The 13,217-nt window shown below is 32.9% G+C and overlaps 1 protein-coding gene across 1 annotated transcript; it reads right to left on the reverse strand.

Moving 5' to 3' along the window:
* Positions 1–1,344: 1,344 nt before the first annotated feature.
* LOC121986159 (translationally-controlled tumor protein homolog) lies at positions 1,345–4,728 on the reverse strand. The gene is made up of 5 exons (XM_042539986.1): positions 4,579–4,728; positions 2,516–2,589; positions 2,150–2,278; positions 1,891–2,048; positions 1,345–1,615 (listed from the first exon to the last, which is right to left on the reverse strand). Exons 1-5 carry the CDS (start codon positions 4,604–4,606, stop codon positions 1,498–1,500), a joined length of 507 nt encoding a protein of 168 aa, XP_042395920.1. The 5' UTR covers positions 4,607–4,728; the 3' UTR covers positions 1,345–1,497.
* Positions 4,729–13,217: the final 8,489 nt, after the last annotated feature.

Raw genomic sequence — 13,217 nt, forward strand, 5'->3', positions numbered from 1 at the left:
TACGTGAAAGGAAGAGGAAAAAAAACATTGTAAAAAGGAGTACGGATTTTCTAGTCTGCAATTTGCGGACCATTGGATGATTTATTTTATGGATTGATCCATTTTGATGGATCTCATCATTAAATATATGAGTCCATCATAATTTACCAATCACAATTAGTGAATCATTCTCTGGTCCATAATTTACGGACCAGAGATCTCATCTGGGTAAAAAGAAAGTTAGTCCAGGGTGACGATGTTGAGGATGAAAAGAGGGGGCTAGCTTGGAATGACGTTGGCATCGACGCTCATGAGCCACCGCTTGGGTAGTTCACTTGGGATGGCTATGCCATTACCGTGGAGGTTAGGACCATCTCCGATGATGTAGGGTAGTCACGGGTAGAGGACAAAACGTTAAATATTTGGGATATGATCGAGCTAATTGACAGACCAAGAGTTTTTAATTATGTATATTTTTTAAAACAAGTATAAATAGCCATCGAATCCAAAATATTTAGTGATTTATCCTCGTCCCGTGTTTATCCTGAATCATCAGAGATGATATAGATACCTCAACTCCAATGTCTTTCGTCTTATGAACAATGCTCATACATCTCATCGAATTGGGCGTATTTGAAAAATCATTATTCTTAATATGAAATATGAAACTAATGTTTGAAAAAATACAATTAGAAGAACTAATATTATAATTCTTCTGAATTTATCAGTGTTATCAAACGTCAATTTGACACATTAGAACAATAATTTTTTTTAACTTATTTCCAATCAAATTAAAATTCACAAATCAATTGCTATACTATATGATTTAAATATTTTAGAACTTCATTTACCCAAAAGAATTCAAAACTTAAGTTGGGAGTTAAACTAATCATAATTAGTATAAAAAGAAATAAATCGACAAATATCATTTGGATTACTCTTCATATAAAAAATAAAATAAAATTTAGACCTTTTCAAATATATATAGCCAAACTATAGCTCAAGATGTTCACATCCATTAGGGTATGAATGTCTGATTTATGAAATTTTATTGTTAAGAATTATAGCTCAAGTTTCCATCTAATGAAGTCTAAACTTATAATGAAAATCAATATAAAAATTCATATTCTATAATTTTATAAACTACAAATTCATATCCACACTTAAATAGTTAAATTTTAAAAAAAAAAGTTTACAAAAGAATAGATAGATATACACAAATTGTAGAAATTTAAATATATAAATTCATATCATATAAAATAACTGAAATGTGCTATTAAGTAAAATTAAGAACAAATTTAAGTAAAAACCAGTTCAAAATCTCAGTTAGAGTCGCATTGTTTTTTCAATTAAAAGCAACGAGAATAACCACAGCAACTTGTTTCATAAATTAAATAGACAAAAATCGTCGTACAAACCACCCACTTGAACAACTCCAAAACAGTACAAATACATAAACTTGAATATTCTTCGTAGAAAAAATAAGTAAAACTTATTCCATTGGTGCATGCATGTCTTCTAACACTTAATCTCTTTCAATCCATAAGCAAAATACAGAAAAGTTGGATCGACTGCGCCATCCTTGTAGTATGCAAGAACAACACTTGCATCATCGTGCATGCCCTCCCCTACAAAACTATCAAATATGATAAAAGAAGATTAGTCAGAAACGTGAAGATTTTACAACTATCATGGGCACATATCAAAATTTTGGAGAGTCCAGGAGCAATAATAAAATTGTTGTCATTCGATGACAGGTTCGAGTAAAGCTACAGACATTAGAAACCTTCTCCCCCACATTGAAAAACAACTGTGCACTGAGCGCTCTTTATGGGCATATCAAAATTTTCTAAATGATATACTTTATTAAGCACTAGCTAAATGAAGTATAAAAGAATATTTAATTCTTACAATTGCAGATCTTTGAGCTTTGGAAGTAGAAACTTTGTGGCTCCTTCGATATGTTTCTTGAACAGTTCTTGCTTTTCCTCATCTAGCTTAGGTGTTAACAGCTTGATGTAACGCTTAATGAAGGTCACAAACTGTTTTTTATCGAATGGAGGTTGTTCCTGTTTACCATGATAGAAACAAAAACTTATAGTCGATATCTTGAAAGAATAAATCATGAAGTCTATGCTTATTTAAGAAGAAAAAGTGAAAAAATATTAACCTGAAGTCTAAAAGTGTCAACTATGTCGACAACCTTAATGGCACTATCATCAACACCTTCATCTTCTCCTCCCCCTTCGGCTGAAGGGTTTGCACCAATGTCCACATCAACAGCTCCTTTGACTACCCACTGCCAAAATTTGAAAACAATATTTGTACTCTTATCTTCCAAGGAACACTAGAATACTAATTGCAGTGTTATCTGAGCAAACAAAATAAAGTAACATAACTATTGATAGAAGATTATAGTCAGTTCACGACAGGGAACATTCAAAACAAACATAGAAATCAAATGCAATGATTGATCAACTTAATTTAAAATCAAATGATAAAAAATTTGAAATCAAATAAGAATGAAATAAATTACCTTCCCTTCAACCTCCCAGAGCATCCCATTTTCAATTTCCTTGTATGGAAATGAGTCAGACAAGAGCTCATCACCTAGAAAATAAGACAATTACATTTGATTAAACATATGTAAAAGAACATGAAGACATTATTTGACACCGACAGTATTGAAAATATTGAGAAAGAGGGACAAAAGAGCAATTTAAGAAACAAGACTAAGATGTGCCCAAGAGGATGAATAATAAATGCACTTGTATCTCTAATTTATTCACTAAAACAAAGAGGCTTGACTACCCAAAAATAAGATTTTACATTAGAAACAAATTAATTTCTCAGTGAAATCAATGCATGGATGGAAATTGAATTGAATATTGCAAGGGGAACTCTCAATAGGCTATGCAATGGAGAAAATATATGAATTCTTTGTTATCTTAGAGTGAATACAACATGTTTACTCATGAATACGTTCATTGTCGCACAAGAATAGGTTGGAAAATGAATCATCATATCTTCCATTCAAATTGCAACTAATGACTAATACAATTGTGAAACATTCAAAGTGCGACACATTCAAAATGTATCCAGCTTGAACTCAGGCAATTGACTATGAACCAATAGACAACAACTTTTGGTAGTTGCCTATATTTCAGACAACAAAAACCATAATGACAATCATCTTTGATGAACATATATATAAAGAGGACTCAATATGGATGACTTATGCTCTATTGTCTATCCATAGTTACTTCCACATCAATGCTGCATTATACACACTAAACCTTTCAAAACCATGAATAAAATATTTACTTTTAAAAAAATTAATATTACACATGTCTCTAACCCTACAAAATTCCATCAAAAACCATTAGTTTCAACTAAACTTAGCTCAATGATGTTTAGTTAGAATTATATTCCCAAAATGTCCTATTATGATTTTTCAAATTATTTATTTTAATGTTTCTCCTTCGCTTTACATTTTTTCATTTTAACTATTTTTTCATTCAAGTGTCAACTTATCATCAAAAAATATCAAATATAATATAACAAATTAACCAAAATAGTCCAAATATCAATAATGATCTGCTTCAAAAGAACTTTGTGTTTCAAAGTCAAGGGCAACATTACCAATCAACAAAACTCTATTACTATTTTTTTTTAAAAAAAAAATCCAATTGATCTAATGCATGATTTCCTGATTTGTAACTGCATATTTACAAAATTGAAATTTGAAATTATAAGTAAAATAATATGTTTATTTGCAATTTTGTCATTCAAGGATAAGTAGATAATTTAGGATCCTACGTTGAAATGACATGGATTAATAGCACTTTTTTGCATACATGTATCAACCCTAATACAAGACATGGATTTATGCATGTGTTCTAATACACAAGAGAGCTTATTAAAAAAATTGGCAACGTAATTGAAGGAGATCTACTCCTCACAAGAAGTCACTCCACGCCAAGTTGAATCATAATAAAGCACAAAAAATATAAGTGCTGCGACGAAACTGCAATAAATCTTAAATTAAATTTAAGCATTTCTAAAGATAAAAAAATAAATTTTGTAATCAAAGAAATACTGTATTTTATAGAATTGTTAAAACTCTAAGAGTGGCGTCAAATAAGAAAACTGTGGAGATAATTCCTTATAGAAAGTACAATTTTGTAAGATTTTAGTATAAGATCATAAGCTTCAAAAACCAAGCGGCGTAAAAATCTCCAGACTCTATTATAAGAATGAAAGAGACCATTTTGCAAGACGCGGCAATCACCACCACACCGCTTGCGAACTAGTTAGCTATTCATGAACAATTCTTCTGAACGAACCTTAATCTCAAAAAAGAAATTAAAAAAAAAATCGTACTCATGGTTCGACGTGCATAAGAAAGCGGCGCAGCAACATAGAATTGGCAAGTAAAGAAGGGAAAAAATGAAGAAACATCAGCTATGGAAGCATAACCCCAAAGACCCAATTTTACGCCAGATCCCTACTTCAATTCTACGAAAACCACGATCAATCGAAAAACAAGCATCCAAAGAAAGAGAAAAAAAATAATAAAAAGTGGATTTTTACTCATACCAGAAAGGAGATCCTGATAAACCAACATGATGCCCGAGATGAGTTGATCGACACCTCACGCAGAGAATAGGAGGGAAGTGGCGGCGTGAGGAAGAGAGAGAAGTTGATCGAGGGAGGCCGATAAACTTATAGTGGATGTTTAGGGCTCGCGACGCAGTGTACCCTTCCGTCTCGGCTCTACTCTTTCATCTTAACCGCAGGATGATGAACCAACGGCTATAATTGTGATCTCAGCCGCGCATATCTAACCCTAACTGGAAGTGGTTTTGTAGAATATAATATATTCCAAGTTTCATTAATGATTTTATTTAATAAAAAATGAAAAACGGTTAAAATCTGAAGAACGGTTTACTCAACTCTCTATTAATTTAACGTAAATTAAAAATATTTAATATCATAAAAAAAATATTCAAAAAGTCCTCCATAAAATAATTTTAAAAAAATCTTTAATCACATTGATTAAATTTAAATAAAAAAATTATTTTTTTGGTTGAAAAAATGCATCATAAAATACAAAGTATAATGTGCAATTTAAAAATGCAAAGCCAAAGTGTCAATTATTTTATTAAATATTTTTATTAAAAATGTTTAATGATCCTAAATATGTATCAATGGATATCTATAATCCATTAGGCTATATTTAATTAGGGGTAATATAATTAAGCTGGTGTATTAACTTTATAATATAATTTAACGTTATTACATTACTACATGTAATTTTTTATTATAAAAGTAACATTTTTTTTTTTATGGTGTCCAACATTTTTTATAAGTAATATTCTATGATTTTTACTGGAGATCATTGTTGTACCTCTACCTAGATGGTGGTCGACGGTCGTGGCCGACTGTGGTGCCCGGAGGTGGTTGGTGGTAGCTAGTTGGTGACCGATGGTAATGGTGATGACGGCGATCGATTGGCAGCTGGTGGTGGAAGGGACCGTCGATGATTGATTGATGTCGAAAATAAACTAAGGATATATTTGACATTTAAATTTTAGTTAGATTTCATAATGTAATTAAATTATATAGTGTTTATTTGTAATCGAGATTAGAAAATTTTATTACCATTTTAATCTAGATTATATTATATTCTAACTTTAAAACGGTATCAAATAAAATAATTAATTTTATAATATAATCTTTATTACATTATAAACATGGATTACATCCTACCAAATTATAACCTTAGTGTATTTTTTATTCTCCAATATAATTATTCATTATTTTTTAACCGAAAAATTAAGTATAAAAAATATATAATCATCTGTAAATAATTTTAAATTAAATATAAAATAAAAGAAATTTTTAAAGGGCGCACCTCAAATTTAATTTTGTCCAAAACACTCAAATTTCATTCTTCCTAGTGCTCTTAGATTCTTATTTTATCTCCGTTGAATGTAACATTTAATTAATCAATTCATTTGCCTCTCTCTTCTCTCTCTCTAAAATTAATTTAAACAGTTTAAATTTGTTTATATTTATTTTAATTTTAAAATTTCCGAGTTTACACTTTTTCGAATTATGTGATGACTTGCCCCATAAATATGTAGCATGATCAACCTATCGGCAGAGACAAATCTATAATTTTAAATTTGAGCACAGAATATTAAATGATAAAAACAAATGGTATATAATTCTCAATAATAAACATACAATAATTATAAAAACAAATAGAACACTCACATTGATATATGACGTCTCGTATTGGTCATATTGTGATTATTGTCTTATTAATCAAGAAGTTGTCCTTTACCAAGCTCTATATCTAATAATCCTCTCCCGTCTCAAATAATTTTACGAGGACTCACAAGAAAATATATTAAGAGAATCATCTTATACATACTTGCGTTCATAGGCAAGTCCTCCTCCATTGGTCCCGTCGAACTCCATGCTACTTTTGATCATCATGGCATTAGAGCACAATTTCGAAGTGATGAACCCGCACGGAAACAAATCAAGGTAATTAGAGAGACTCAAGAAAAGGTATCTGCATTGTAGATTGAGGCACAGAAGAAAATACAAATGGAGATGAGCATTAAGATAGTACATTAGATTTGATATGGCTGATGTATCTTTTGTCACATCGATCACATGACTTTTAAGCATACAGTGAATCCAATCTATGTACTCGTGTCCAGAGCTAGGGGGTCATGCTCCCCCCTAGTCATGCAGTAGATCCGCACTGGTACTTGTCTTCAAAAACTAACAACGCAACTTAACTACCAATGTCGCTAGCTTCTTATAGCGGTGTAATCGAACTGAACAATAAGAAGCTTTAGCTTGGACTCGGTTGTTTATCCCTAAGTTCGAGCTCGACTCGAGTTCGATTCAAATTTTAGTTCTTAAGTTAGAGTTCAGCTCGTAATAAAATTATGTGATATTTAGTTATATATATCATAAGATAAACAAATCTCTTAACGAACATATTCACGAGCCTCTTAACAAATATATTCATGAGCTTCTAAACAAACATCTTCGCAAGTTCACAAACCAAATACTGTTAAGCTTGAGTTCGGCTTGATAATATTTTCGAGCTTGAAATTAGGCTCGAGTTTGGCTCGTTAACTTAATCGAGCGAACTCAAACGGATTTTTTTCGAGCCGAGACCCGAATAATTTACGAGCGGCTTGGCTCGTTTACACCCCTAGCTTCCAAAGACCAACACCATAATGGTACCGGTTTCTGAAGATCAAAACCACAGTGTTGGTCAAAACCAACACTATGGTCCTGCTCTTTGATGTCAGTCTTCAAAAATCAGCATCATAGTTTGTACTAGTTGGCACGCGATCATAGCTTTGCTTATGTGTATTAGGACTACGATGGTACACCATTTATACCTTCTCTACACTCTACACTTCCATCTCATTATAAAATTTCATAGATCTAAGTCATTTATGTTTGTGCAATTTCCCTAAGTCAAAGTTGACAAGTTTGACTAAGCTTGAGTTTACTCAAACTTAAGTCTTGATGTTTGACAATATATGGAAATTGTAGGTGCAATTATACGTTTGAGAAGATTAGTCAAGGTTGACCAATTCAATGTAAAGAAGAGTCAAGTAGGTCAAAGTTGACTGGATACTGTTGGATCGAGAAGGGCTAGAGGGGGGGTGAATAGCGCTCGTGGCTATTTCGTTCGATTATCGGAAAACTATCGGAGTAATTAAAACGCAGCGGAATAGAATAAACACAAAGACACAAAGGGATTTACTTCGTTCGGAGCCTAAGGCGACTCCTACTCAAAGGCCCGCGATCCTTGATCGCTTCCGGTGGGCAACAACTATAAGCTCGATAAGAATTACAAATTACAATGAAAGTATTAAAATAACTTTGTACCGACAACTTAAAGAAGAAGAAAAACAGAGCTCCGGGTCGTCGGAATGTTGCAGCAGCACTTCGGAATGACTTTGTTAGCATCACGTTGAAGAAAGAAAGCCTGGAACTTGATGATCTGAAGTGTTGGTCGAAACCCCCTTATAAAGGGTGTTCAAGGCGCCTTGAAGGCTGTTCAAGGCGCCTCCATGCTGCCGAATCCTCCGCGTGGATCAAGCTTGATCTGGTCGAACTTCATCTGCTTAAGGCGCCTTAAACCCTACTCAAGGCGCCTTCCAAGGCGCCTTATACTCCCTTCAAGGCGCCTCCATTGAAGCTTCGCAGTCAGGTCAGCTTTTGCACCCGAGGCGCCTCCAAGGAGCTTGGAGGCGCCTCGGACACTGTTCATCCGAGGGAAAACTTCATTATTTTGTACCTGCAAGACATGTTAGTCCAAACAACTATCCTGCAACACAAAGTTAGCATAACCAGCAGAATGAATATGATAACGAATATTATGACAGTCTACGGACTGTCCGGGTCTGACTTCAAATTTCCGACCGGAAACCCTAGGTCGACCCGACGCCTACTGTTCCCTCTACGGGGAACGCGTCCTCACCTACTCCACTCAGGAGATTTACCTGTTGTCAGTGCGATTCTCCAGATCGACTGGATTTTTGCTCAGCACTCGACGCTTCCGGATTTTCTGCTGGACATCCGCTTCCCGGCTAGTCCAGTCTTTCACCTGGTTCGCGACACCAGGACTTTCCACCTAGGGTTACCAACCCCTAGGACTTTTGCCTAAAGCCATCGACCTGCCAAGACTTTTCGCATAGGGTTACCACTCCCTATGACCTAGGGTTACCACCCCCTAGGGTTTTTCCTTTGCCTAACCGCAGCTAGGACTTTCCTGAAATACTCAAACAGTCTTGTTAGATTACAAAACACCTTAACTTTGAATCCTTTGCCATTATCAAAACACGAGTTCGATCGTCGGATGCTTCCCGCACCAACAATCTCCCCCTTTTTTATTATGACAACTCGAATTCAAAGTCAAGTAAACAGATTTCACAAACGAATAGATTAACACAATAGTTTAACACATTTAACACACGCTTAGCAATTTTGCTAAATTAAATTCTATGAATTTAAAGTATAGGCTCCACCTTAACTGTTGCTCCCCCTTTAATATTCATTTAGTATTTTGAATTGGCTACTATATAGGCTCCCCCTTTAATATTCATTAAGTATTTTGAATTGGCTAGTTTTGAATTTGCTATTCTCCCCCTTTGCCATATATCAAAAAATAAGCAAAAATAGACATCTGATTAAACAGTATTTTGAAAGCACTTAATAGTTTATAACTCTCATTTTTTTAATTTTTGAAAACAATGAGTTAATTTTTGCAAAACTGTGCTTTACTTAGAAATTTACAAAGTTAGAATTCAAAGTAAGACAAGTTTTAAATTTTGAAAATAAAGATTGATACTTAATTTTAGACAACACTTATTAAATTTTATGGCTGGGAGGAAGCAGAGTAGCTAAAAAATTTGGTTTAGGAAGTCAGTTGGTCCTTAAGTCCAAGCATGAGTCAAGTATAATAGATTGACTTTAAGAGGTATCAGAGCCCTAAAGATCAAAAACATGCTTAACCAGAAAATTGAGTATCCTTCACCAACTGTCTAACCTTTTTCTACTTGCTGATTGCCTGGACAACAGCTTTCACATGGTTAGTCAAGTTAAGTCAATTTGGTCCAGATAAATTTGACTAGAACTGGAAGACTTAACTTGATTGATGTATATTGCGTATTTAACGGCCAGACTCACATTGATGCACAGATATAAGCATTCTTGAGTCCAGGCTGTACCCTATGCATCTCACACCGTTCTATGTCTTTCAGTCACAATCAAGGTATACCTATGTGTTTGTGAGATGCTCTGGCTTAAGTCTAGGGGAACATGATTTCTAGGGGGAAAGCTTAGGCTTAGTCCAATTATTGAAAAGTCTAATAAAGTTGAATTTTGAAAATTATTTTTCCTAAAAGTTTTAAAAACCAATTTAATAGATATTTTTGAACCTAAGCTTACAAAACATAACACATAAGTACTCAATAACATGTTCAGACAATCTAAAGGATCCAAGATACAAACCAAAATCTGAGTAATATGGGCAGATCCAAGAAGTGAATAACATGTCCAGACAGTCTAAAAGATAGAATCAAGCAGGTGGATCGTCAGCTGGAGGATCGGCTAGATGCTGCTCGGGTGCCGGCTGATGCTGTCCCTGACGCTGAATCTCGCCTCGGAGAGATGCGAAACCAGCATCCATCTCAGATCGCATAGATCGAAGGAAACGATGGCTATATAACACAACTCGTCGCGTCTGAGTGGTCTGGACCTCGAGTCGAGTGAGTCTATCCTCGACAGAGAGTGGTGTTGAAGATGAAGGCCCGGCTGAGGTGGAGGGTCCGACAGAGGTGGAAGGATCTGTGAAAAAGTCCTCTGCCAGAAAATCGGGCCACTCCTCATCCGCATCTGGTGCGTCCTCGGCCTCTGGAGCACCAGGGGCAGCAACTGGTGGTGGTCGGCCCTTCCAGGCCAGAATCCCCTCGGCAGTGACCTCTGCCCCTGCTAATCTAAGGCTACGCTGACCGACCTCATCATAAATGGTAAGCGGGATGAGTACCCCTCTAGTGATGTCTACCCTAGAGCTGGAGAATATCTTGGTCAGGATATGGCAGTAAGGCATATGAACCACTCCAGATGTAACTGTACTAGATGCAAGGACAATGTTATGAAACATATGGAGGGCTATGTCTATATCAAGGCGTTGGCTGAGGGCGTACAAAAAGAACGAGTGGGGCGGTCGCATCTTCGAGACGTCTCGAGATGAGATGGGTAGTATGCAGGCTGTCAGGACTCTGTACATAGCATAATCCTGAACACGAAGAAGAGTGGATCTGAACTCGGTCAGGCCCAAGGGTCTCTCTTCCCCAAAGAAATGCATATAGATATCATCTAAAGTAATGTGGGAATAGAGATCACCGAAGGGTAGGTTCCTACTCGGATAACATAAGAATGTACACTCGGACTCCCTAAGCTCTAGGCTGGTGCGAAGTAGGGAGGGTGTAAGCTGAAGATCAGTACCACCAACTATGGTGGAATAGGTTCTATCATCAACCTTTTCAAGGTTGTGATAGAACTGGGCACACAAATCTTGGTTGACTATAGTGGTACAATCAACCAGTTTATCTAGATGATAGTGGTTTATCATCTGGATAGTGGGTTGACAGTTTTGGGACAAAAATTCCCGACCAATATATCTAGGTTTAATTGACTCAAAGGTGAACCTAGCGAAATCTATCCTATGCTGTTCCGAGGGGAATCTAGGGTCCGTGGAAGGGGCCCTAGATGGTGTGGAATCCACAATACGACGCTTCCTATTGTTGACATTATATAAGAAAAAATTGCACAACTAGCAAAGTATATAGGAAATAAATGATGGATAAGAGTTTAGGTTATACCTAGGAGGCATAGCTAAGAATGGAGGGGAAGAAGATGGGTAGAAGGCGCCTTGGTTGGGAAGAATCGGATGAAGTTGGCTTGTGGCAGAACACGAGCACGAACAGAAGAAAACGCTTATGTTCGTGGCAAAAGGGACGGCTTAAGGCGCCTTAAGAGTTCTTTAAGGCGCCTTTGGAGGCGCCTTAAGGGGTTCCTTAAGACGCCTTAAGTAGGCGGCGGGAAGTTTCCCGCCGCTGCTTGAGGGCGCCTCCCTCAAGCTTCATGTGCCACGTGTCCGAATTTTTATTTTTATTTTTTTTTTTGAATTAGTTTTAAATCAACACATATTTTACATGATTTAGGTTAATTAAATTTTGAAAAAAGATTTTAAAGTAAATTTTGAAATTGAGTTTTAAAATAGTTTTGAAATTTGATTTTTAAAATAGTTTTGAAATTTGTTTTTTAAAATAATTTTGAAATTTAAGTTTTAAAATAATTTTGAAATTGAGTTTTAAAATTATTGAGTTTTAAAATAATTTTGAAGTTTAAAATAGTTTAGAAATTTAAGTTTTAAAATAATTTTGAAATTGAGTTTTAAAATAATTTTGAAATTGAGTTTTAAAATAATTTTGAAATTTAAGATTAAAATAGTTTTGAAATTTAAGTTTTAAAATAATTTTGAAATTTAAGTTTTAAAATAGTTTTGAAATTTAAGTTTTAAAATAATTTTGAAATTTAAGTTTGAAAATAATTTTGAAATTGAGTTTTAAAATAATTTTCAAACTAAGTTTTAAAATAATTTTGAAATTTAAGTTTTAAAATAATTTTGAAATTTAATTTTTAAAATAATTTTGAAATATAGTTTTAAAATAATTTTCAAATTGAGTTTCCAAATAATTTTGAAATTTAAGTTTAAAATAGTTTTGAAATTTAAGTTTTAAAATAATTTAGAAATTTAATTTTTTAAATAATTTTGAAATTTAATTTTTAAAATAATTTTGAAATTGAGTTTTAAAATAATTTTGAAATTGAGTTTTAAAATAATTTTGAAATTGAATTTTTAAAATAATTTTGAAATTGAATTTTTAAAATAATTTTGAAATTGAATTTTTAAAATAATTTTGAAATTGAGTTTTAAAATAATTTTGAAATTGAATTTTTAAAATAATTTTGAAATTTAGTTTTAAAATAATTTTGAAATTGAGTTTTAAAATAATTTTGAAATTGAATTTTTAAAATAATTTTGAAATTGAGTTTTAAAATAATTTTGAAATTGAATTTTTAAAATAATTTTCAAATTGAGTTTTAAAATAATTTTGAAATTATGTTTTAAAATAATTTTGAAATTAAGTTTTAAAATAATTTTGAAATTAAGTTTTAAAATAATTTTGAAATTGAATTTTTAAAATAATTTTGAAATTTAGTTTTAAAATAATTTTGAAATTGAATTTTTAAAATAATTTTGAAATTGAGTTTTAAAATAATTTTGAAATTGAGTTTTTAAAATAATTTTGAAATTGAGTTTTAAAATAATTTTGAAATTGAATTTTTAAAATAATTTTGAAATTGAGTTTTAAAATAATTTTGAAATTGAGTTTTTAAAATAATTTTGAAATTGAGTTTTAAAATAATTTTGAAATTGAGTTTTAAAATAGTTTTGAAATTGAGTTTTAAAATAATTTTGAAATTTAAGTTTAAAATAGTTTTGAAATTGAGTTTTAAAACAATTTTGAAATTGAATTTTTAAAATAATTTTGAAATTGAATTTTTAAAATAATTTTGAAATTGAGTTTTAAAATAATTTTGAAATTGAATTTTTAAAATAA

Source organism: Zingiber officinale, chromosome 5B (genome assembly GCF_018446385.1).
Source record: "Zingiber officinale cultivar Zhangliang chromosome 5B, Zo_v1.1, whole genome shotgun sequence".
Classification (NCBI taxonomy): Eukaryota; Viridiplantae; Streptophyta; class Magnoliopsida; order Zingiberales; family Zingiberaceae; genus Zingiber; species Zingiber officinale.

Excerpts from the sequence above, each read along its gene's own strand:
- LOC121986159 (XM_042539986.1), bottom strand. The coding sequence starts at position 4,606 with ATGTTGGTTTATCAGGATCTCCTTTCTG. Across the intron at positions 2,590-4,578 it reads TTATCAGGATCTCCTTTCTG|GTGATGAGCTCTTGTCTGAC; the intron begins GTATGAGTAAAA and ends CTTATTTTCTAG. Across the intron at positions 2,279-2,515 it reads TCTGGGAGGTTGAAGGGAAG|TGGGTAGTCAAAGGAGCTGT; the intron begins GTAATTTATTTC and ends AAATTTTGGCAG.